Source organism: Crinia signifera, chromosome 8 (assembly GCF_055691185.1).
Source record: "Crinia signifera chromosome 8, ASM5569118v1, whole genome shotgun sequence".
In the NCBI taxonomy this organism is placed as follows: Eukaryota; Metazoa; Chordata; class Amphibia; order Anura; family Myobatrachidae; genus Crinia; species Crinia signifera.
In genome coordinates, this window is record NC_139224.1 from 34,004,886 (window position 1) to 34,032,049 (window position 27,164).

At 46.0% G+C, this 27,164-nt stretch overlaps 1 protein-coding gene across 1 annotated transcript in view; it reads right to left on the reverse strand.

Moving 5' to 3' along the window:
• Positions 1 to 521: 521 nt before the first annotated feature.
• GRAP2 (GRB2 related adaptor protein 2) overlaps positions 522 to 27,164 on the reverse strand; it is a 160,994-nt gene continuing 134,351 nt past the window's right edge. Inside the window, exons 5-7 of the mRNA XM_083156125.1 lie at positions 21,824 to 21,995; positions 9,152 to 9,235; positions 522 to 857 (exon numbers count right to left, since the gene is read on the reverse strand). Of these exons, the coding sequence (XP_083012251.1) occupies positions 660 to 857; positions 9,152 to 9,235; positions 21,824 to 21,995 (454 nt within the window). The 3' untranslated portion in view covers positions 522 to 659. The remainder of the gene's footprint in view (positions 858 to 9,151; positions 9,236 to 21,823; positions 21,996 to 27,164) is intronic.

The window sequence follows — 27,164 nt, forward strand, 5'->3', positions numbered from 1 at the left end:
CAACACCTTCGGCAGATCTGTTGGACTTTCTGTTTGGGGACACTTATGATGTTTCGGTAGCAATCAACAAAAAGGTTAAACATCCGACACACAGTCCCCTAATAAACTACGTTTTGGGGTAACCCCATTTTCCAAGATACTAAACGATTTCTCGATAGGTGTGATGATTTCTCAGACGTTGCCTGGTAATACCTCTCTGGCGGTCGCTTGCTATCTTCTGCCGTCAAACTCAGTGGAATCGACTAAGGGTGGTCCACCATGAGAGTGTTTCACTATGTTTATACTGAAACCTTGATTCTATCACCCAAATGGGTTGTCCCATTACTTTTTTTGTCTTATCTGTATTATAAAATTAATAAATCGTAAAAAATGTTTTTTGAGCAAACCTTTATGTTGAACATCTTTAAATAAAATGCAAGAGGAAATAACAATTACATTGTATATTTGTTACTAAAACCTTTACATTCTAGAGAATTACAACAGCCCCCCCCTCCCCCTCCCCAATACATAACACACGTAAACTTCTCTGGAACTCGGGTGCTGTCCCAATATGTTAATGTACATCTTTTGCTGCACTAACCAGTGAGACTCTGAACAAACTGGCATTACTTCGGTTCTCTTTGGGAGGAATTTCTCAGTCCCCGTATAAATGTCGCCTGTCACCGGTTGATGCTCATTACATAGTTAGTTGGAAAAAGCCCGGTGTACTCTCCCAGCCTCCCCAGCCACCAAGAGTCATTAGAGTTGTCTATTACTTCAATGATGTCACCGACATGGAAACTGAGTTCATCTGGTTCCAAGGCTTTGAAGTCATAAAGAGCTTTAACCAGCCGTGCCCGAGTGTGCTGGGGTGATACCTGGAGACAAAAGAAAGTCAATGAATCAACCCAGTAACACATGCCTATGTGCCTCAAATAATTATCAGTCACACCATGTCAAAAAATATATATAGTAGGTGCAAATGCAACCTTAAATGACTAATTAGGTTTATGTTGTATAGACACAAATATTTGTATAATATAAAATGGAAATAGATTGCAGCAGCCACACTAATATTAGTAATACTTTCAATGGTATGTAGATGCAACCAGCCAATAAGAATCATCCATTTATCGGCATTATCATACGTTCATATTGTGCTCTAGACTAGAGGTCAAGTACTGTGAAGTTATCTCCTAACAGGTTTTTATGGATACATTTGTGTGACCGCGCCCAGGGCTATTTTTGGGCCCGAATGCTGTTCCTGAAGCTCTTTTAAAAAGTGACATCATCAGGAACGGCATTCCCAGGACCTTTGCAGCCTGCATTGCTGTCGGTCTCCTCCACCGCTGCTTCCTTGGAGGGGAGGAGAGCGCATTGCACATCTCTCCTTTCCCTCACTGTGTCCCTGTTATACTTACCTACTTTTGAAAACTAGTTTCAGGGAGATTATAGTTGGTAATAGAATTTTGCACAGTGCCCCCTTGAGGGGGCACTCAATCCATGTGAATCCAGCTGGCCATTGAGGGGGCTATGTGAATCCAGCTGGCCATTTAAAATGTGGCTGGGCCGTTAGCCAATCCTGGCTGCCAGGAGGACACCGGACTGGGGTGAGAGCAGGAGAGGCGCGTGCTGTGTTCTCCTCTCCCCAACAGCAGCAGCAGCAACAACAGTGAGTTGCAGCAGACTGTGGCAGTAGCAGCAACGGTGAGTTACACTGCTGGTGGGAAATTCTGGCACCGTGGGGCATTTCTGGCACTGTGGGGGCATATCTGTCAGTGTAGGGATATATCTGGCACTGTAGGGGCATATAAGGCACTGTGGGGGTATACCTGGCACCGTGGGGGCATATGTGTATCTGGCACCGTGGGGGCATATGTGTATCTGGCACCGTGGGGGCATATGTGTATCTGGCACCGTGGAGGCATAGGTGTATCTGGCACTATTGGGAGCATATGTGTATCTGACACTGCACTATTGGGGTCATATGTGTATCCCGCCCCTATTTTCATTGGCCAAGCCCCATGAGGCATGTGATCACACCCCACTAAGTATTTTTTTAGACTTGTGCCACTGGCTGGGGGGCATTGTGTAACTGGCACTGCTGGTGGCATGTGTATATTTGACACTTAGAAACATAGAATTTTGGGGGGGGGGGGGGGCATTGTGTACATATAGAATAGAATAGAATCAACTTTATTGGCCATGTATGCTTGCGCACACTCCGAATTTTTTGTGGATTACATATGGCACTGTTGAGGGCATTATGTGTTAAAAATAAGTTTATGCACCAATTGATGCACCCCCTTTGGTTGCTCCTCCCACATCACCTCTGACTTCTGCATCGCCCACAGTTCCTGAACCTATTTTCTGACAAAAACAGCCCTGACCGCACCCTTAAGGTATACAGCCAACATTTCCATGCCATCTCCAGCATCTGGTCTTACCGGATACTTCTTTAAAATTTGCATAGGAAAAATGCAGAAATCTTTTTTGTGTTCATGAGCAGCACAAAAGGGGTGCATTTTGGCTAATAATAATAATAATAATTAATAATGTGTTTATTCTCAGTCGTACGTCTGCCCCTGAGTCCCTACAGGCTGAAAGCAAAACGCCAATGTGCCAGATTCAGTAAAGCAAAAAAGCAGGTAACTGTGTGTGGAACACACTATGGGGGTCATTCGGACTCGGTAAGATGCAAAGCTTGCAGTTTACCTAGTCCCTGTAACGCCGCCCCGCCACCGAATACACGCCCGCCTGCCACCGTATCCCCTCGTAACCATGCTAGAGGATGTGTTAGGAAGACTCATCCCCTCACATGTGCCAACAGCAGGAGAAATCATTCGATGGTCGGCGAACATCAAATGATCTCTCCTGTAAATGGATTGGATTTCTTGTGCGCAATCACAAGTGCAGCTCACCTCCTTTACCAGGAGTTATCAACCTGGTCAGAACAAGGCATATACAAAAATAATTTTAGGAGGGCAGCGCTCTACTGTGGGTACTGATAGCCAATGATACACAAATAGGATATGTTTTACCCGTGTAGATCTCAGACCGCTTCTTTTCCACAGTTATTTCGTATGATCACATGTAAATAAAATGGACAAAAAAGGAAGAAAGTGGATTATTTACATGTGATCATACGAAATAACTGTGGAAAAGAAGCGTCCTGAGATCTACACCGGGTAAAACATATCCTATTTGTGTATCATTGGCTATCAGTACCCACAGTAGAGCGCTGCCCTCCTAGAATTATCTCTCCTGCCTTCACAAATATAAGTCAGTTGAGACTGACTTATATTTGCAGCCACCGGGACGACATGTGATATCAGCCGCTCGCCCCCGACAGCCATCGGCCTGCCATCGGGACGCCCATGAAATTCGGTTCACTGCGTTTGAACCAGAATCGGCCCTTATGTTGCAATGCAAGGGGAGCAAATACATTTATATTGTTTCTGTACAAGGTAAATACTATCTGCTTTTGCATGTAGCCCGCATATGTTAGAGGTATGGATCATTACGTCGACAAGCATTGGGTTGACACCATTAGGTTGACACGCAGAAAGGTTGACATGTCATTAGGTTGACACAAACATTAGGTCAACAGGGGCAAGGTCGACGGTCAAAAGGACGACATGGGTTTTTTCACTGTTTTTGTTTACCCCAATGTCGACACAGTCGCTCACACGCTCCGGGTACACTATTTTATTCTCCCACCATGCCCTAGTGGATGGCAGGTTATGCAATACCGCCTGTCGGCATATGTCAGCTCAAAAAACAGTGAAAAACCCCATGTCGACCTTTTGACCATCGACCTAATGCTTGTGTCGGCATGTCGACCTACTCCATGTCGACCTTTCTTTATGTCGACCTAACGACTGTAATGACCTAATGACCGATGTTAGACATCCTGGTACTTATGTAGTATCTGGGCATCCGATTTAGAAATCGGATCGCATCGCATCGCATGCGACCAAATCGTATGCGATGTGATGGTCAAGATTTTTCCATAGGATTCAATGTTAAAATGGTCTGAGTCCATTTTAACATAGAATTCAATGGGAAAAAGGGGTCCTTTTCCTTTCCCCACTATCCAAGTGGGCATGGAGTTGGATATAAACCCGCTCGCCACCGAGCCCGAAGCGTGGCGAGCGGACACAGAATACTTTTTAAGAAATATGCGTCCCCTCGCGGAGCACGCTTCGCTCGCCACGCTTCGGGCTCGGTGGCTCGCTGCGCTCGCCACGCTATATAAAATCAACTCTATGCCCACTTGGATAGTGGGGAAATGAACAGGACCTTCTTAACATTGAATCCTATGCAAAATCGCATCGCATCGCATCTGATTGTATGCCTTAAGGTGCCCATACACTAGTAAGATTTATCTTCAGATCTGGCTGGTTGGAACAAAAACATTGTTATGGATGAATGACAGTTTGTCAGTTTTCCAGCATTTCCAAGCAAATGGTCAACTGTAATTTGCTCTCATCCATACCCATGTCTTTGTTCCAACCAGACAGATCTGAAGATAAATCTGCGTGTGTATGGGCACCTTTAAGGTAAGGCATACAATCACAAAATCGGACGCCCAGATACTACATAAGTACCGACATCCTCAATTTTGCACTGCAGTTCAGATTTCAGTTTGAACAGACCGCACCCAAATCGAAATGTGTCTGCACATGTTACATCTGCCCCATCGGCAGAGCAACATGGCTTTACCTAATTGCTTGCTTTTTTGCTTTGCTTGCAAATCTGAATCAGGCCAAGCTTTCTAAAATATGGGACTTATATATAAATGTAATGGTCTCTGCTGACCTCTACTGGTCATGTTTCATATCGCAGAACTAAACATTAAACTATGTATGCAGAAAAAGCTTAAGACATAGGGCGGGATGTTCTAACATCTGCAGCCCAGCTCCGCCCCCCATCACTTACATAATTATCGCATATGCAATAATTATTGCAAAGGACAGCTCTTGTGTTAAGAGCTGTCCTTTGTGGTGGGAGGCAGCGGGTCCCAATGGGACCCGGCGGCTCCCCCCTCCCTCCCTTACCCGGCGCTGCTGCTGCGCCGGGCTCTCCTCCTCCCTGCACCCGGAAGAGGATCATAGCGCAGGGAGGAGGTCACAGGTTCAGGCAGTACAGCTCTGTGCTGCCTGAACACAGGTGAGGGGGTCGTTGCGGGGTGGCGGCGGGTCGCGGTAGAAGCTCATAGGCTTCTATGGGGCATAGCCAGATTTTTATGGTGAAGCCCCCGTCGCGCTAACCTGGCGGGGGATGCTTAGAGCATCCCAAAATGCGGTAAAAACTCCAATAACGGGGTTTTTACCGCATTTTTAGTTTAGAGAATCACCCCAATAAGCATACTTGCCTACCTGACCCTCTCCATGAGGGAGAACATGCTCTGTTCCTGGACATCCCTGGTAATGTATGATTGCCATCACCTGTGGTGAAACGCCTTTCTTATCAATTACCTAGCTCCCCACAGGTGATGGGTAGCCTACATTACCAGGGAAGTCCAGGAACAGAGCATGTTCTCCCTCATGGTGAGGGTCAGGTAGGTAAGTGTGAACATAAGTCATTGTGGCTCTTAAGACAAGCCCCCTGCACCTGCAGAAGTAAATAGATGAATGAATGAATGAATGAATGAATGAATGCAGGCACAGTAAAGGCATGTTTGTGTAACTGTGAACACATGCAAAATTGCAGCTAAATGCATATATGTCTCAGAAAGGTGTATTAGGTGCTGATGGTCAGGTCAGGCGCAAATACACCTATGGTGATAATAGTAACCAGCACTAGTGCATTGCTTGTAATAGGCTGATTGTGAATGTACTGTTGTGGCCAATAGTTGCTCTCTACATCTCTTGGGCAGATGTTATTTTTGATTGCGTGCTTTAACTATTATTATTATTTTTTTAAATACTTAAGATTATACAATGTCACTATTCCTAGCATTGCAAAGCAGGGAGATTTAGCCACCCGAGTCTCGCGAGTCTCCCAGATGTTCTGAGAGAGTAGGCAAGTAGGATGCCAGGTATTTAGTAATCTTTGTTGTTATGCTGATATGTAGAAATAAAACTGTGTAAACTTGGGCAAAAATCGCTGGCAATGTGGTCGCTGAGCGACCATATTGCCAGTGATTGGAGTGTGCATCGGCGATAAATCGCCGGGTGCGCGCTCCCATTTTTAACCCCCTTATGATCACTGGTAGCAGGAGCTTGCTACAGCTGGCATCATGCTCCATATCGGAGCTGAAGGAGCTTTAGTACATTTGGAAATGTGTTTTTACTGCATTTCTTCTTGCCCAGAGAATGAGCTGGAGGGAAACTTTTACATATAATAACTGTTATTGTTCCTTTTATCTTCTTATAATCTGATAATGCACTTTGTTAGTGCATCAAAAGGGATAGTCGGCATCCCAACGGTGGTCACATTACCAACAGGGGAATCCTGACACATTCCACTGGTAAGTATTATGGGTACTTGTTTCCTAGAACGGCACCCATCATGGGAATCGCATGTACATCGCATGCCATTATAATGGCATGCGATGCGACCAATGCGATGTCCGCGATTTTACATAGAAATGCATGGTACAATGTAAATCGCGTTGGTCGCATCGCATGCGGCCAAAAAATCGCATGCGATGCGACCGACGCGATTACCGATTTTACTTAGGGAACAATGTTAAAAGGCCCAATTGACCCGATTTCACATAGGGAACAATGTTAAATGGCCCACAGACCCCAAATAGCCACCCTGAAGTGTGAAATGGCCCCCCCAATTGTTAACGCCACCCCACGATCAACGTCAACCCGAAGCGTGGCGAGCGCAGCGATTCCGCAAGGGGCGGCGGTACGCGTCCTCCGACCTTTTCATACCCCCACTATCCACATCGGCGTGGAGTTGAAAATAGAAAGTGTGGCGAGCACAGCGAGCCACCGAGCCCGAAGCGTGGCGAGGGGACGCGGATACCTATGAAGCCCGCGAGGGGACGCGTATAGCTGTGAAGGGCTCGGTGGCTCACTGCGCTCGCCACACTTTCTATTCTCAACTCCACGCCGACGTGGATAGTGGGGGTATGAAAAGGTCGGAGGACGCGTACCGCCGCCCCTTGCGGGCTCGCTGCGTTCGCCACGCTTCGGGTTGATGTTGATCGTGGGGTGGCGTCAGAGGCGTAGCGAGCCCGGAGCCGGTGGAGCACACGCTCCAGGCACAGGAAGCTAGCCTGGCCCCGGAGCTGTGCCGGCACCGCCAGCTCATCCGCCCGCCTCCAACGTTGCCCTGCCCGCTCCCCCGCGAGAGACGTGCTGCTGCTGCGGCTATGTAAAATTCACAACACGTCTCCCGCACGCTGGACCGCTAGCCAATGGGCGCATGCGGTACAGAAGCCAATCAACTGGTGGCTGCTGGACCGCGAGCGCCTATTGGCTAGCGGTCCAGCGGGAGATATGAATTTTACATAGCAGCACTGCAGTTTCTCCCGGACACAGCAGGGAGCGGGGAGCCAGGAGGAGGGGAGGGAGGGGTGGACGCGACGCAGCGCAGCACAGCACAGCAGGGGGAGGGGTGAGGTAAGGTGCACCCTCCCACCCTGCTGCATCCACCCTGCATCACCCGCGCACCCACCCACCCTGCTGCACAAACCCACCCACCCTGCTGCAACCACAGACCCACTCAGCTGCACAAACCCACCCTGCTGCACAAACCCACCCACCCTGCTGCAAGCAGACACCCTCCCACCCTGCTGCACAAACCCAACCACCCATCCACCCTGCTGCACAAACCCAAATGCTGCACAAACCCACCCACCCACCCGGCTGCACAAACCCACCCACCCACCCTGCTGCAAAAACCCACCCTGCTGCACAAACCCACCCTGCTGCACAAACCCACCCACCCTGCTGCAAGCACACACCCACCCACCCTGCTGCACCCACCCACCAACCGTCCCACCCTGCTGCACCCACCCACCCTGCGGCACCAACCCACCCACCCTGCTGCACCCACCCACCCTGTTGCACAAACCCACCCTGCTGCACTAACCCACCCACCCTGCTGCAAGCACACACCCACCCACCCACCCTGCTGCACCCACCAACCATCCCACCCTGCTGCACCCACTCACCCTGCGGCACCAACCAACCCTCCCAGCCTGCTGCACCCACCCACCGACCCTTCCACCCTGCTGCACCCATCCTCCCACCTTGCTGCACAGCAGCCGGGAGCGGGCCGCTGCACAGTTCTGCACCCCTGGGCAACAAGCAAATTCAGTCCCCCTTGGCATCGAGCATGAAGCCCCTTGGCTTTGAGCATGAAGCCCCTGGCATTGAGCATCTAGGTAAGTGGCACTTATGTGTCAAATGTGTAATGGGCATTATGGTGTGTTATATAGTATGCAATGGGCATTGCGGAGTGTTATATAGTATGTCATGGGCATTGCGGTGTGTTATATAGTATGTCATGGGCATTGCGGAGTGTTATATAGTATGTCATGGGCATTGGGGAGTGTTATATAGTATGTCATGGGCATTGCGGAGTGTTATATAGTATGTCATGGGCATCATGTGTGGGCTTATGTGTAATTGGAATTACAAAGGTCACTAAAATGTTCAATGGGCATTACGGTGTGTGGTATAATGTTGGTCTGTGCCAACTTTTCACTGCGCAGGAGCCTCACCTATGACATATTGGGGGAGGGGCGCAAATCATGCCCTTGCTCCGGGCGCCGTGGCACCTAACTACACCACTGGGTGGCGTTAACAATTGGGGGGGCCATTGCACACTTCAGGGTGGCTATTTGGGGTCTGTGGGCCATTTAACATTGTTCCCTATGTGAAATCGGGTCAATTGGGCCATTTAACATTGTTCCCTTTGTAAAATTGCGGTAATCGCGTCGACGCGATTTTTTTCCTTGCGATGCCTAAGATCAATATCGTGGGCGCCATTCTAGGAAACAAGTACCGTATTATGGTTAGGGACTGGGTTAGGCTGCACAGGTAGAGCTAGGTTGTGAGATGGGCAGGGTTAGGGTTACAGTACTCACCTACATGTGTCTGTATTCTGACCATCAGGATCCTGTACACAACGCCCTCTAAACTATAAAAATTATCAATTTATTCCAGATTATTAATATTAGAAACAATTGTATATTGGTAGTTACCTTGTCTGTCTTTTCCAGTGAGCTTCTGTAGAAGGAATTATTGCACTGTACCGATGTCTGACTTCCAGTTGCACCACTGCAGGGCTGGCAGCAAAGACAGGAAAAAACATATTAAATCAGCATTTTATTGTAATAAATTTGGGGCCTGCACAGTTTTTAGCAAAATGGTTGCCACTATTCTGTGGCCATCTTGCAGTGGCAATTACTGTAGGTGACCCAGGCCATTGATGGATGTAATCTAGAGGCATAGGCCAGGTATTGGGCGATTAGAAATGAAATGATTATCAGGGCTGACTTTAGTAATATAATATGTGTTTTGGCCATTTACTTTGGTTAGAGATGTCTAGTCCACCTGCAACAGCTCCCATTATATAGCATTGTAGGTGTTTATGTTCGTTCAGAGCGCCTCAAGTCAGTGTTCCTTGCCAGGGCAGCCAAGGGGGGGGGGGGGGGGGGGGGGGGAGCGGATACTAATTACTCGGACCCAGGCTTGCTGGAGGGGCCATGGTCCGACCCCTCCCTTCCCCCTCCATCCCTCCCAGGTAGCAACAGCAGCACACACTTCTACAGCATGTACTGTGCTGATAGCAGGCTCAACATAAGCATCTCACTGACAGCGTGTGAGCTCATGCTGAGCCTACTGTCAGCACAGCACATGCTGTAGGTGTGTGCTGCTGCTGAGTTTAGAGTTTTTAGAGTTTTCTTTCACCCTCCTCTAAACATTCTGGGGGTGTGGTCCCACACATAGGCCACACCCCCAAAATTTTACCGGGGCCCAGCATTCCTCTCGGCTGCCCTGTTCCTTGCCTCTCTTCTCTTCCCCACCTCTTCCCTCTTATAAGCCCCTTCATTCTACCCTCCTCTCACTATCTCCTCTCCTCTAGCCAATTGAGGTTTGAACAATATTTTGGTGACTTTAATTCTGGGGTGATTATGATTAAAGAAGATGGCCTATAAAGGGCAAATAGTCTATATCCACACTATTATTTGGGGTTTATTTTCTAAGCTATTGAGAAATCTCAGGATAAGGCCCAGTTTGAACCTGAAACCATAAATTCATATGAAATTAATAGAAACCTGTTGTCAGAATAAGCTCATTAAGTGCCAATCGAACAATAATCTCAGGCGTCCCAGCACATGACTATTGGTAAATATACTAAGCTATCAAGAATCTTATGTTACTCTGTAGGGGAACTGGATGCCTTTTCCTGGGGTAGAAGGCAGCAAGCAGCAGCTAAGAAATCATACAAGTCCAGTCTTTGGGGTGCAACTGGCCGCAACCAGTTTTATTCAGCAGAAAATAAAAGTAAACAACAAAAGAAAATATTTTGCCTGTCTAAACACAGGATATTCCTAACTATCTCTAAACAAAACACCAAGTTTTCCAGTCACTACTGGATGGCTTACTTCAGGGCTGGGCAACACCGATCCTCCAGATGTTAATGAACTACACATCCCAGGATGCTTTGCATTAGTTTTGCTATGTGGCCATGCTGAAACTGATGCAAGGCATGCTGGGATGTGTAGTTCATCAACATTTGGAGGGCCGGTGTTGCCCAGCCCTGGCTTACTTGCATCAGAAAGCTTGTTCCTGGGGGCGTGGCCTGGTGGTGAAGGAGACGGGACGTTTCCTGGCAGAGCTCCTGCACACATTTGCCCTAAAATAAAGTTGCCCAACCGAAGTAGGTCTCCTGCTGCCTTGTGGCACCCCTCCCTGCCCTGTGGTGACTCTCCGGTCGGGGGTCGACGGAGCTGCGGAGCCGGGGGTAGGAGAGATCCTGCCCTGCGGGTTGCGGCCTGTCCCCCCAGGTGAAGCCGCGGCCTCAATTTTTGCACTTACCCGGCGCCTGAGCTCCAGAGTCCATTCGCGGCGAATCCCGGCCTCCGGAAGCGCCATTAAACACTGGGAGGTAAGCGCTGTCCTCCCCTGCCTGACCGAGTGTTCCCCCCCCTGACACAGCACGCTTGGCGTCCCGCGGGAGGTGTGGAGCTCCTGGAGTCTCTCTCCTTCCCCTCCGGCGGCGGCCATCTTGGAAACGGCCAGAGACGCAGGGGCTGCTGCACTGAGGAGACAGGAGGGGGGGTGAACTGACACAGTGTGCCGGACACCCCTTCTCCAGGGGGGGCCCTGGAGAGCTCTCTAAAAGCTGCCTGAAGTAAAAATAGGAGGCTTGGACTGAATACCCTGCAGGAGCCTGGTGGACTCTCCTAGGTGTTTCCCTGGCTTAGTGGAAGGCAGTGGGTGGATTGGAGCACTGTGAAGAAACAGAACTCCTGCAAACATAAGGAGAAGTAACCTTACAGACACAGGGATCTTATCACCTGAGGCTAAGAACCTTCACCTGTAAGCAGGAGAATCACAATTTAGGAACTTGGGTTGCTAAAATAGGAGAGTGTAAAAGGTGGTCATTCTGCTTGGACTTCATACATATCCCTATCTCTTTTGCTATCCGGGATCGCCACCTAGTGGTGAAAAAGAATTCAGCACCCAGCTGTAATATTCCTACTTTAATCCATCCTATACTCCATTGCTTTGACTTAGCTTGCAGACCAGTTGCATATTGGATAATTCTTCTTTACGAGGAGGATACCTCTTAAAAGACCCTCACTTCCACAGTTATACTTCATAGGAGCTTCTCCATGAGGATCTTCCTGTCCATCGTTGACAGGCCACTCCAGCAATAATGGCCTGACAAAAACAGTGATCCACGGGCCATGACCCCCTAAACACCCGCACAATATGGGGTGGTGCAGTCGCTAGTTTACCACCAGGCTGAATATACCTTTCAACTCTTCCAATGACACAACACTGCACTAAGGCTGTTCATATACCTACCTTCTATTAATAGCCCGTCTACCTATGGGGAAGACCAAGAAAGGCCTCCAGACGCCGGTGTCTAAAAACCCGAGCGACAGTCAAGCTAAACCCAATATCTTCCGGTATCTCACTCAGGGTCCCGGGACTAGTGCCGACGAGACTCAATCGCCTCCAGCCCGCTCAGAATCGCCACAAGACCCCCTCCAGATGGATTCCCTACCGAACCCCTCCATCTCGCAGAACTCAGAGGTCACACTGACAGAAGTCCTGACATACCTCCGTACCCTACCTACCAAAGCAGACCTCCCATCCAAAAAAGACTTTCTTGACTTGGAACAGTCATTACGCGAAACAATTAAAGTGGAAATTTCGACAATCCAATCTGATCTGAGTCAGGCGACGCAACGAGTCTCAGAATTGGAAGATCAAACCGAAGACATCGTCAATTATCAGGACAAACTCTACGAAACTGCCGCCATACATGCCCAAGAACTGGTTACTCTCCAACGCCGTTTAGATGATATCGATAACAGGGGGAGGAGAAATAATCTGCGGATAAAAGGTCTGACAGAAGATATTCAAGGCCCAGGCATTGTAGACGCGCTCACAAAAATCTTCAACGAGATAACCGAAGCCGGACCAGACAACTCTATTGTTTTTGATCGAGCCCATAGAGCCCTGAGACCCCGTGGGCTGCAAGCGGATAAACCTAGAGATGTCATCTGCCGCCTTCACTATCACAGAGTGAGAGAAGATATCTTAAACAAGGCTCGAAAATTAGAATCCATTGAATTTAAAGGCGACAGAATCCAAATATTCCCAGACCTTTCATGGAGCACCCTCCAACAGAGACGCCTTCTCAAACCCCTTACTGACCTACTTAAGCAGAAGAACATCAGATTTCGCTGGGGCTTCCCATTAAGTATTCAGGCGTCCCATGAAGGCAAACTGGTGACCCTACATGCCCCGGAAGATTTGGACTCATTCTGTAGAGCTCTAGACATCTCCAGACCGCACCTCGCTGAGTGGGTACACCTAACAAAACGGCTGGATCCTCCTTGCCCCCCGTCCGGTCACCCGCGTTGGCAGACGGTGGGAAAGAACTCCAGTGCAGCTACTCCATCCGTGGCGGCCAGACCTGACAGGGTATCGAACCTGGCTCCTCCCTGAGGCACTGATTATCAACTAAAGAGGGAGGGTTTGTTGAACTCATCTAAATGTTTTGTTTTTAGTTAAAAGCTCTGTCTATTGATAGGTGTCCCCGACCTCCTTTGGTAAAGTTGATGCCTGGATACCTTGGCCCTGTCCAAACACCCATGGGAAGTATTAGGGGAGTGGGGAAGAGTATAATTAAACCCCCGATGTTTTGATTGATTTAAATAAATAACTAAAATCACCCCAAATCTCAACATCTAGGTCTAACCCCTCCCCATGGGTATGTGAGCGGTTCCCGTATTGACAGGGTTCCTAGCAGTAGTAAAAGTGTAGTTCCATCTCCGGTCCCACTAACCCCGGAGTAGACGGATTCCACCTTATTTAACACCACCCGCTTCCCTCACATACTCATGCAATGCTCTGATCGAGCCGATAACCCTCAACTTACATGGGAACAGTGATTGATGAAGCCTCCCCCAGTGATCTCCCCCTTCTTGTGGGAAATTACACTTACCAGACATGGATAGCCCTTAGTTAGTTAGCATATCCAGTGTTTCAGTAATGTTACATAACTTAAATTGTTTGAAACAGTTCTAGTTTTATGTTTTGGTCTTAGCCTTACCTCGCGCCTGGTGGGGACTGCGACCACTTACCCCAGTTTGGGTAAACCACACTCTCCTTGGACTGTGATGCCCAACGGTAGCATCGCTAGCTCCAACAGTGGTTTTGTCTTTTTCTTGTTAAGAATTTGTAAATTTCTAATTTTTTCAAATGTTTCTCTTTTTACTTACTTCCTCCCCTTTACCCCCCCTCTCTCCGCCTCTCCCCTCCCTTTACCCAGGGACCACTCTACCTCCAAGCACCTGGAATGGGTATGGACATGGTATCTGAAACTCCGTGCTAGACAACCCTGACATGCCGCAATCTAATACAATGTCACTCAACTTTTGCTCCCTGAATGTGAAAGGGCTTAATGTGCCAGAGAAAAGGTCCACTTTAATTAGAGACCTTAGGTCTAGAAAGATTGATGTGGCTTTTCTACAAGAAACACATTTCAAGCTAGGTGCTTCTCCTAGGTTGACTAACCATTACTACCCTCTAGCATACTCTAGCAGTAATGCACTGGGAAAATCCCTTGGGGTTTCTCTGTTGCTGTCTCGCAGGATACGACCTATTGACATCTCACACCATACCCTGGTAGAGGGACGTTGCCAGGTATTGAAATGCACAATATCTTCACAAAAATACACATTTGTTAATGTTTACTTTCCTAATACAAGGCAGAGGCAATTCTTTGGTAGAGTCTTGCGGCTTATAGAGCCATTCAGGGAAGGTTGCCTCGTAATTGGTGGAGATTTTAACTGGTCCTTAGATCCTCAGCTGGACTGCAACCCAACCCCAAGTTCCCCTCGTGTGCGTGACCACCGTAAAATTAAGCAACTGTTACATGATCATCAACTGATAGACGCGTGGAGGATCTTTAACCCCTCAGTTAGGGACTACACATTTTTCTCGTCCCCCCACTCAGTGTACTCTCGCTTAGATTATTTTTTGGTAGATCACCAGTTTCTCCAACACTTTATACATAACGAAATTGGTCAGATTACCTGGTCTGTTCATGCCCCTGTCTACATCACAATGAAAGTACCATCCCCCTCCCCCCGCCCCTGGTCCTGGCGGTTTAATGAGCTCCTTCTTTCTGACATTAGATTAAAAAAAGAATTGGCCACAGCAATTTCAGAATATATCTCCAATAACGATAATAACCTAGCTTCTCCAATATCGGTATGGGAAGCTCATAAATGCGTACTAAGGGGAAAGTGTATACAGCTGGGATCTTTAATGAAGAAAGAGAGGGAAGCAAGGAAGGTGAAACTAATTGAACAGATAAAATCGTTGGAGACTTCCCATAAATCTACACTCTCCCCAGACACGCTAAGAGAATTAACGGAGACCAGAGCGACGCTCAATCAGTTATTGCGAGATAGAACCAAACTTGAGCTGCGCAAGTGTAGACACAAATATTATCTCTGGGGTAACAAACCCAGTTCCATGTTAGCAAGGGCCCTAAGAGCCCAAAGAGCACAGGCTTATGTTCAGAATGTGACTGACGCGGAAGGGAGACGGGTCCATACCTTCACCCAGATAGCAAAAGCTTTTGAAGAGTATTACACTCGGTTGTATAATTTGAGAGATGATCCCTCCCCATCGGAAAAAAAATTACTTAAACAGGAGATCAACAAATATCTAACAGCAGTGCGATTTCCTAAACTCTCGGAGACAGACCTGTCCTTACTAGAGAAGCCGTTTACTATAGAGGAACTGGAGCAAGCTCTGTCCAATACCCCCTCTGGAAAAAGCCCAGGCCAAGATGGTTTCCCGATAATTTACTACAAATCCTTCGGCACGACACTAATGCCCCTCTTCCTGAAGGCATGTAATGCCATCTCAAAGGAGAGGATCTTCTCCCCACAAAGTCTAGAGGCCCATATCTCTATTATCCCAAAAGAGGGAAAGGACCCGGCTCAGTGCTCGAGTTACAGGCCTATCTGACTTTTAAATACAGACCTAAAATTATTTGCTAAACTTCTTGCCTTAAGGTTTGGACCTCTTCTCCCGGGGGTGGTACATGGGGACCAGGTGGGCTTTGTCACTGGTAGGGAAGCAAAAGACAATACGACTAAGGTGATAGATTTGATACACTTTGCGAAGCTCGGAGAGGCCCATGTGGTCCTCCTGTCCACCGACGCGGAGAAGGCATTCGATAGGATAGACTGGACCTTCATGGAGACCCTTCTGGAACACATAGGATTAGGCCCGAAATGTCTCCACCGTATTTTGGCCTTATACAGTACCCCCACGGCCCGAATTCGGGTTAATGGAGCCCTTTCAAACTCTGTTGAGATTCGAAATGGCACCCGCCAGGGCTGCCCCTTATCTCCTCTGATCTTTGTGTTATGTATGGAGGCCCTGGCGCGTGCGATACGGATGAATGATAACATCAAAGGTATTCAGGTCGGCAGACACGAGCATAAATTGGCGTTATGTGCAGATGACCTATTGGCAACCATCTCGAGTCCAACCACATCGCTACCGTCTCTGATGTCGGAATTCGAGAAATTTGCACGTTTAACTAACTTTAAAATCAATTTTGCCAAGTCTGTAGCTCTGAATATATCTGCCCCAAGGGGTACAGTTGAAGGTCTTAAAAAGGCCTTTCCCTTCCACTGGCACCCAACATACATCAAATATTTAGGGGTCCTGTTGTCCAGAGATAACTCAAATCTTTACCAACTTAACTTTGTGCCTCTGCTTGCCAGCTTAAAAAACGTCTATTTCAAATTGGTCCATACTTAAATTATCCTGGTTGGGTAGAATTAACACGATTAAAATGAACATCCTCCCTAAAATATTATTCTTGCTCTAAGCCCTCCCAATCGTAATACCCCCCTCTTTCTTCAAAGAATTACAAAATATAGTGAGTAAATTTATCTGGGCGAATCGCAGACCTAGGATTGCTCAAAAAGTCCTTGTCCAAAGCCGTGAAAGAGGTGGCCTGCAGCTCCCCCACTTCCTCAGCTATTACCACTCGGTCCACATCACCAGAATTGTAGAAATGTCTAGGCCTACACCATCTAAACAGTGGCCGGCTATCGAAGGTCACTCGGTGGGAATGTCCCCAAAGGTAATCCCATGGCTCCGGAAGATCCCTGTGGTGAGACATCCCACCCTGACCCCAACACTTTCTTGTTGGTGTAGATACAGATCCCTGCGCTATTTTGACCCGGGTGTGACGCTCCTTACTCCGCTTATTAATAATCCTGAATTCCCTCCAGGATTTGAATTACGAAATCTCTATAGTCGCTTTTCAGTGGAAGTGTCACACCTGGGACAATTGGTGGATAGATCTGGCCTACGCTCCTTTGAGGAATTGCATAAAGATATTGGTCTCCCGACGGGCCTCTTTTGGTTCTACCTCCAGATTAGACATTATGTCTCCTCCCTTCCGAAACGAAATCAAGGCTGGGATCCAACCCCCTTTGAGTCGCTAATACTCTCTAAGGAGGCCCCGAACCACCTGATTTCTAAATTTTACCAAGTATGCCTTAGTAACCTACCAGACCCAACGCCTGCATACACGAGGGCGTGGCACAAGGAGCTGGGTCAGGATCTGTCGGGAGATCAATGGAGTCAAATATTTCAATTTGTTTTTGCATCCTCCTCTTCAATCCAAACTCTAGAAACCCAATATAAGATACTATCTCGATGGTATAGATGCCCCTCCATACTACACAAAATGAACAGCGCCCTACCCGACCTCTGCTGGAGATGCAACCAACATATCGGCACTCCCCTACATATCTGGTGGGCCTGCCCAGTTATCCAAGACTATTGGCACCAGATTCATACCGTCTCAGAAAAGATAATCAATTCCTCTCTTCCATTTACTCCTGAATTCTGGTTGCTTAATCTTATGGATATGCCCATCTCCCGATACAAGAAATCTCTAATTAGACACCTAATGAATGCGGCTAGGGCAGTCATTCCCTGTCATTGGAGAACTAACAGGGCCCCTCCCATCACGCACTGGTTCCGCAGAATAGACTTATATATGTCCATGGAAGATCTGTCATCCTTTCTGAAAGGTTCTCCCCAGACCTTTACAGCTACTTGGTTGAGCTGGCTCACCTATAAAGAATCATCAGATTACTCTCATCACATGAGACAGGTCGCTGGGTCGTAGAGATCCCTGGGTACAAATCTCCTCCCTCCTTCCCCCCCTCCCCTCCCCTCTATTCTTTACTTTCTTTTTGACACTCTACTTCCTTTTATAACCGGTACATCTTATTATGGGTACTAATTACATTGTCAATGTTTGATTGTTGAATACTTCCACATCATACCCTGAAAGACGGACTCAGCACCCTACGCCTGTATTTGTCTGTATTGTTCACTTGAGTGCATTACATTACATTGTTTTATTTCTGAGATGTATTGTGATTTTCTTTAATAAAAATTGATTGCACAAAAAAAAGAAAGCTTGTTCCTCTCACAGAGATTATGCTGAAGTGCTGATTAGCCCTCTGTGAGGCCAAACACCAGAGCTGGGCCTTTACTCAGCTTTAACGAAAAAGAAACATTCTCATGGAAGTTTTCCTGTTTCTAAAAGGTGTAAGACCAGAACCTAGGACAAATATACCTGCCCTCAAACACTATTCCAGTGTTCTTGTCACACTTAGAATAGGATCCAGTTGCAACTTAAAACCAACATTAATTTGAAATTATTAGGAACCTGAGGTTAGAAAAAGTGTATTATATGCCAATAGTTTAATAATAATGGAATAATAACCTTAGATATCCCAGAACATGACCAATTAGGGATAATAAATCTTCCCTCCTTTAAGGAACACAACTAAACTGGAAAAGTTAAACTCTAAACCAGGAGTCCTCAAACTAGTTTGCTCTGGGACCCCATCAGACAATAAAAATAGTTACAGGACCCCAGCAAGTTACTGCACAAGGTCATCACATCACATGTGTAGTCAACAGACAGCACATACATGCAGTGGCATAGCTAGGGTGAAGCACGCGCTCCGGACGCCGAAATATCACAGGGTGCCGGAGCAGTGTACTCTGCGGCCGGCTTCCTCGCCCCGCTCATCCACTCCCCGCTTCCCATTTCCTGGCCGGAGACGGAGTCCGCCGCTATTTTCAATTAGTCTTCCGACTGCCGGTGCTCCGACGGGGGATCTCGACTCACAGGGGCTATTCTCCCTTGTGGGGGTCCATGACCCCCATAGAGGGAGAATATAACCTGTGGCGAGCATAGTGAGCCACCAGAAATGCAGCATTGCGAGCGCAGCGAGACCACAAGGAGCTACTTTGCAATCGACCCCCTAGCGGAGCACCGGCAGTTGGGATCCCAACGTTGGGATACTGACTGTCGGGATCCTCACTGTCGGAGCCCCATACCACACCTGTGTGAAGCCATTTATTGTCAAACAACTGTGTTTACTCTTTTTAAATCATGATAATAACAGAAACTACCCAAATGACCCTGATCAAAAGTTTACATACCCTGGAGATTTTGGCCTGATAACATGCACACAAGTTGACACAAACAGGGTTGAATGGCTACTAAAGGTAACCATCCTCATCTGTGATCTGTTTGCTTGTAATCAGAGTGTGGACTCCTGAAAGACCCTTGCATCTTTCATCCAGTGCTGCACTGACGTGTCTGGTTCTGAGTCATGGGAAAAGCAAAAGATTTGTCAAAGGATCTGAGGTAAAAGGTAATTGAACTGTATAAAACAGGAAAGTGATATAAAAAGATATCCAAGCAATTGAGAATGCCAATCTGCAGTGTTCAAACTCTAAATAAGAAGTGGAAAATGATGGATTCTGTGGAAACAAAAATTTCAGCCACAACTTCCAGGAAAATTGTTCGGCATATAAATAAAACTCCACAAATAACTACAGCTGTAATACAGGACTCTCTGAAAAAAAGTGGTGTGGTTGTTTCAAGATGCACAATAAGGAGGCATTTGAAGAAAAATGGGCTGCAAGGTTGAGTCGCCAGAAGAAAGCCATTACTACGCAAATGCCACAAAGCATCCTGCTTACAATACTCCAAACAGCACAGAGACAAGCCTCAAAACTTCTGGAACAAAGTCATTTGGAGTGATGAGACCAAAATTTTACTTTTTAGCCACAACCATAAACGTTATATTTGGAGAGAAGTCAACAAGGCCTATGAAAGGTACACCATTCCTGCTTTGAAACACGGAGATGGATTGCTGATGTTTTGGTGATGTGTGAGCTACAAAGGCACTGGGAACTTAGTAAAAATTGATGGCAACATGAATGCAGCATGTTATCAGAAAATACTCGAGAAAAATTTGAAGTCATCAGCCCAGAAGCTGCACATGGGATGAACTTGGACGTTCCAGCATGACAATGATCCAAAACACAAGGCCAAGTCGACCTGTCATTGGCTACAGCAGCATAAAGTGAAGGTTCTGGAGTGGCCATCTCAGTCTCCTGACCTCAATATCATTGAGCCACTCTGGGGAGATCTCAGAGATGCAGTTCATGCAAGACAGCCCAAGAATTTACAGGAACTGGAGGCTTTTTGCCAAGAAGAATGGGCAGCTTTACCATCTGAGAAAATAAAGAGCCTCATCTACAACTACCACAAAAGACTTCAAACTGTCATTGATGTTGAAGAGGGCAATACACGGTATTAAGAACTGGGGTATGAAAACTTTTAATCATGGTCATTTGGGTAGTTTCTGTTGTCATTATGATTTAAAAAGAGTAAACACAACTGTTTGATAATAAATGGCTTCACCCAACCACTAACCATGAGTGAAAGAAAAGTTTGTGAGTTATCATTCATATTCTCTGACAAATGTCCAGAAAATCACCAATTCTGTGAGGGTATGTAAACTTATGAGCACAACTGTAGATGTCGAGATTCCAGCGCCTGTCTTCTGCTTGTGATTCAGGATTCCAGGGTCTGTATAGTGACTGCTGGAATCCCATCCACAGGTATGCCTTGTGACATTTTCTGTTTGTTGGAGGAAATAGAAGGCCTGGGATTAGGAGGCTTATGCCAAAGTTGTTCCAAAAAACCTGAAACCCATACCTTAGAAGGGTCACCCTTAACAGGTGGCAGTAGGCCATTCAGGAATGTATACCAGCCAAAGGGTGTTCTTTCTGAGACAAACTCACAGAGAGCATTGGGACTGTTTTTGACAGTTGACAATAAAGTCTCTTAGTTCAAGATTAACATAGTGACTTTCAAAGATCTATATGACAAGGGTCCAAGGTACCAGAAGCAAATTCTGATTCCATACTGCCCCGCTCAATTACTGCAATCTATTGATGAAGATCTTTTAGCAATACCTAGAACCTCCAGTAATTCATCTGAACCTTTTAGCCATGTGACTCCGACTCTTTTCCCCACACAAGAGGTCCCCACGCTAGAAACCTTCTGACTCAAGACTTTCCTGTTTAATCAGTTCAAACGGGCATCTTCTTTTCTGCTTTGCTGAAAACTAAATGATCTATGCAGTACATTTAATGGACGCTACGCTTGCACATTCAAATGGAGAGTGCAAGGCGAAATCTGTGGTAAGCTATATTGGTCCATGTTGTTGCGGATTGGTCACTTGTCTCTAATTGAATGCCTTCTGGCACTTTATCTGAGAGCGGAGGATGCACTGTAAATCCCAAATCTCTGCCAAGTCTGAGGAATCTGAATTGCATATGTGTCTGAAGAGGTGCACAAACACTTCAGCGATTTGGCCTCTTTTCATACAAATCCGACGGACCGGGACAAGAATTTGGATGAAAAGTGTCATATTGCATGTGTTTTGTCTCCGATTCCGATCAAATGTGCGTTTCCGTGGGCACTGGTTTAGAGTTGGAGATATTGGACCTGCTGCACGTAAGGTACAGCAGCGGTGAATGGGGTTCCATACAAAGTATTGCATGCAAAAGGACCACATGCATTATGTCACATGCAGTTCTGCTTCCAGGGACGCTCCTGGACGGTTCAAGGGAATTCTTATGTGACTTCTCTCTCCAAGAAGTTGCATAATTGTGTGGGCACCTTGAGTCATGTCTAGCCATCGATGGGTAGTGCTCCGATGGCATTCCCTACCAATGAATCAAGTCATTGTCTATTTACATACCGGTGGTTGGGCTGAGTCTTCTTCCAGAAGGAATATCTGTTTCAGTCTGGAGATGGATGTAGTTTTGTAATAATCAACAAGTTTATTCAGCGACTTGAATTTCTCCATCCATAAACTGTAATTTCCTAACTTGTCTCTTATGACCTTGAAGTGCTGCACATCAACTTCATGCCTAAATAAAATAATAATACAAAAACATGATAAAATAAGGAATCATATAAATTACTGTGTGAAACAGTGGGCTAGTCATCTTAAAGTATCATTCAAATCCAAAGTTACATTTTCATGTCTGAACCATATTAACTTAGTATTCCACTGTAGCTCAATGAAATAGTCCACTGGCCATCATACAAAAGTAGATGATAACAAAAAAAATCCAAGTTATCTGCAGCCATAAGTAGAGGAGTGTGCTAGTTAGTCATGATAACAGACAAAAATACAAACAAAAATGGCACTCATTTATCTGCAACACCAGGTTGATTTTCCCATGTAATTAATTGACAATTTAAGATGAAGAAAAAAATGGAAATTTTCCCAGAATCTCTCACTTTCTGATCCTTCTACCCAATTACATTTGGTATTATAGCTGCCTACCCTCCTGCATTATGCAGACTCCCTGAAATAGCAGCAATCTCCCTCATTAGTCTACCAATCTCCCTCATATCACCTAACCCATATTACACTGTTACATTTTTTGGGTAAAAAAAAGGAATGAGAGACAGATACATTTACATTGAATCATCAGCATTACTTCCCAGCACTTTAGCAAGTATAGTAGCACTTAGTAACTGCTTTAGGACTCATCTACATTTGGATATAAGTAATTTGAAAAGATTCCTCTCAGATGTAGCAGTACACACCCACGCTTCTAGGTGCCAAGTTCACAATCTCTTTTCACAATCTCTCCATATATGGAACTAGACACGCCCTCTGAGTGGAGCATGCCACGCCCCCTCAATGGGGCGCTGTGCAAAATTCTATTACCAACTATAATCTCCCTGAAACTAGTTTTCAAAAGTAGGCAAGTATGGTCAGTATCAATGCATTAAACAATCATAGACAAACACAGAAAGGACTAAACATATAAATTACTTTTTATACACTTGCAATGTCTTTTAAATCTCCATTCTTGTTTGAGCTATGAATAGATTTGATGAATTAAATAATAAAAATAGATCTGATATTAAAAAGTTGAAGAACATAAAAATGAAGCCTTCATCACTACCCAATGACCCCACGCTGGATACGCGGCAAATTGTTGGGTAAGGTGCAGTTTTAATAATCAGCAGCAGATGTCTCTATTTCACAAAAAATAGAATGGGTCCCTGGAAATTTTATTTTCTGAGCATTATCGTTACTCATCCTTCATGAAGGTACTGTAGCTCTGTGATGCTTCATGACCCTGTCTCCTTCTGTGAACCAGAATTGGAGATTGATCTGGCAAGGTCACTAGCTTAGGAAGCAGAAGAGTGTTCATTAACTCCTACAGGGCATTGCCAATATGATTCTTTTAAATGCTTGTATCGTCATTCTTATTCACTGCTTTACTTTAAATTACTGAATCCTCTGAGCCATGCAAAGTACAAGAGGATCTACAGATGGGCTCAAGGGTTTAATAATACTGATCGCAGCCTGGACAGTTACTATGGGGCACAGAGATATATGGAGCTGGGTGATATTAAGGCCATTAAAGATTACGGCAAATAGGGGAGTTCTACACTCCCATGTGTGTTGACTTAGTGAACCCTGCACTTTTCCTCTATGTTTTCATGCACATACCCAGCTAACACATAAGCACTACTTTGCTCTGTAAACATCTCCAGCTGAAGGGATGCACAGAATGAAGTGTTCCTGTATGCTGCCTGTAATATTAGGAATGGAAATCAGACACTGTTGTTTGGGTACCATCGATATTTCCTATCTGATGGAGATGTTTTTTCTGTTCAATATCGAAATTGCTATGGTTGCCACCATAGCATGTTACTACGCTATACTGGTGATGTCACAATTGTTTTTATTGAAGATATCAGGATATAGGTGATAGAAGAAAAACTGCAAACAATATGATAAGGTATAAACAGTGGCGGCTCTTACCAGTATAGAGGAGGGGGGCTGCCGCAGTGCGGGCCTTCCCCTCTGCTGCCGTCTGCTGCTCCCATTCACCGCCGTGCTCCCCGGCCGCGCACGCTCCCGAGTCCCCTGCACGGGGCCAGCATATGCGCAGTAACTTCATACATACTGTGCATGCGCTGGCCCAAGCCTCCGTCGGCTGCCTTTGCAGCAGCCCCCCGGAGGCTTGATTGGGTCCCCAGGTTCCGGCGCAGAGAGAGGCATCCCGGAGGGAGGGAACACCTCCCAATGGGATGCCTTGAGTGACTGGCAGGTCGGACATCCAATAGGAAGTCACTGCCAGTCACAGTGAAGCCAGAGCAGTCTTACAGACTGCATCTGGCTTCACTTTAGGCAGAGATAGTGGTGGATTTTACCGGGGGGGCTGCAGCCCATAGTTAAAAACCGCCACTGGGTATAAATCTCTCCTGGATTACAGTTGTACAGCATGTTTATGCTACAATAACATAGTGACAATCTTGGGCATAAGCAGACCCTTTTATAGAGCTAAGTAAACAACTTGTACCTGCAAAACCATCATGTTCATGTGCTGCTGGGGTGGAGGTTAATTGTGACTGGACACATGGCACCATTGTGAACAATTGATGTGGAAACTGAGGAACACCACGTGCCAATGATGTGAGAGTTAAATGGCGGCTGCCTAAGGGCTGACCAACACGCTACAATTATAAAATTAATCTGGGAGCTACCTGATGTATGCCTAGAATGACAGGTCAGTGAACCCTACGTTTGGAGCTTCAAAGCAAACAGATGGTCACTGCACCTATACTAATAAAGATGCATCGGCGGAAAAGACTTTGAGTTGTACGGCAGTATTAGAATTGGACCTAAGTTGATTGGCGAAGGGTTGCCTTCTCCAACAAGTCATGTTTTCTGTCTCATCAAAGGGATGGACATTGGTGTGTCATGTGAGAAATATTGGAGAACAAACACCCTGCAACCATTGCTAGAAGAACACAAGCTGGTGGTGGAAGTGTTATGGTTTTGGCAATGTTTTTTGGGGAATTCTCTGGGTCCACTTATCCAAGTGGATAGCACACACAACCGATTAGATTATGAATCACATACAACCAAACATGCTGATTGTCTTTCCTGGTGCAGATGAGATCTTCCAACAAGGCAATGTGACATGTCCCATAGCTAGAGATTTCCGATAGTGGTTGAACGAGCACACCCAAGACTTCCAAGTACTTCCTTGGCCTCCTAATTCCTAATTGAATCCAATTGGCAATCTGTGATACCACCTTCATTGTTGTGTTCACTCTATGGATCCTCCACCACACACCCTCCAGCAGCTGCGGGATACACTGCAGTCAGTATGGTTCCAGATACCTGTCCCAACCGACCAACACCTTATTGAGTCACTCCCAGCCTGACTAGCTGCTGTCTACGCGGTTTCTCTGGCTATTAGCTGGTAATCATAATAATGTGACTCCACTGTGAAGGTACATATCTCATTTCCCAGTGTCCCGGACATCGACTGAGGAGTGAAGTAGTGGAGTCAGACATGGGTGCAGGCATCAGGAGCAATTCTACTTCACTCCAGGCTCTACCTCAGAAGCAGCTCACCCGTTGGCGCATGTCATGTACTTTTGACGTCAGGGGTCCTTTATTCTGGTAGATTTTAGATTCAACCGTAGACTTTTGCTTAAAAATGTAGCACAGGTGGTTGTCTTTTAAAAATAGAATAGAGTGTGCTGGAGCTTACTATCTTGATACTTTATCATCTATATATATATATATATATATATATATATATATATATATATATATATATATATATATATATATATTCATACATTTATTTATGTATTAAAATACAATCTATGCTGTTTCTATCCTATATTCACAGCAGATTGTAAACTCCCTTCTCCCTTTTTCCAGTGGTCGCAATTAAAGCACACCCAGTTTTGTGATGTCATTTCCTGCATGCAAATCAGCCTGCTTCTGGGACATAACAGAACATTATATGCAAATACCCAAACCTAACCCTAGCTCTTTGCATGCCCGATGGGGGTGCATGTAGAGGTTTGGTGGTGCTCCTTGGCATTTCTTGTTACAAATAAAAATATATTTTTTTTAAAAAGCGGCACTGTGGAAACTCTTGTTTTTATATAGGGGCCGATTCACACCTGATAGCTGTTGAGTGAATGTGCAACAGTCAGTGTTCAGGTAGACACCACCCTGTTATAGTGAACTGCCCCCTTGCAAATTCATGTGCACGCCGAGCGAATGGATATGTACACCTTGCAAAGACGTCACAGCCAGGGGAATATGTTCAAAATCCTTTGTTACAGGCTAACCATCAAATAATTTTTTCACACAGCACCAGTCATCTCAGAGTAGCCAGCGACTTACTGGGCAGTTGCGGTGAAAACAGGCATATCCGGCCTGTTGCTGACGTCATACACCCTCCCCTAAAATGCTTCGGCATCTTAGGCACGTCTAGCTTTTTTTTCGTCCGGTTACCACCCCCGAGCGGCTTGCGAATAGAAAGAGCATAGGCGTGCGCAGCACATTTTATTAGGGGGTGCACCATCAAAGGGGTGTGCGTAGCTCCACCTATTGGGTGTGTCTAACACCGCCAATCAGGCATGTCTTCCGCACATCTATTGGCACTCTCTACAATATAAAGTCTCTCAGCCGCACCATAATCTCCTGCCTATTTCAGTTTTAATCTTCTAATTACTCTGTGTAACAGTACATGCAAATAATGTCAAAAACATATATAGATGACACACATATGTAGTGACATGACAATGGTCTAATACAATTAACAATGCAAACACACATATAATTGATTGATGGGCGTTTCTTTAAATTGAATACAGTTCTAAAAAGCAAAAGTCTTTGGTTAAAGGTATTGCTGGTATTGCTAGCGACAGAGGTGTTCATAAGGGTGGGCACAGCATTAGGGGGTGCCTGTGCACCCCTAACATTCAATGTGCGCACACCTATGAGAAAGACAGCGAGGAAATCCTAACACTCTATCAATAATCATCCGGCGTGCGAATTTACAGTGTGAGAACTGGTCTGAATAATATAAATAATAGCAACATGTAGGGTGAAATGTAATAGGGTGAGAGAATCAGAAAGTGAGCGATTTGGTAAGAAATCAGTTTTTTTAAATCGGCAATCATTTACAACCAGTTTGATTTTGCAGTGTAAATGATTGCCGCTTTTAAAACACTGATTTCTTACCAAATCGCTC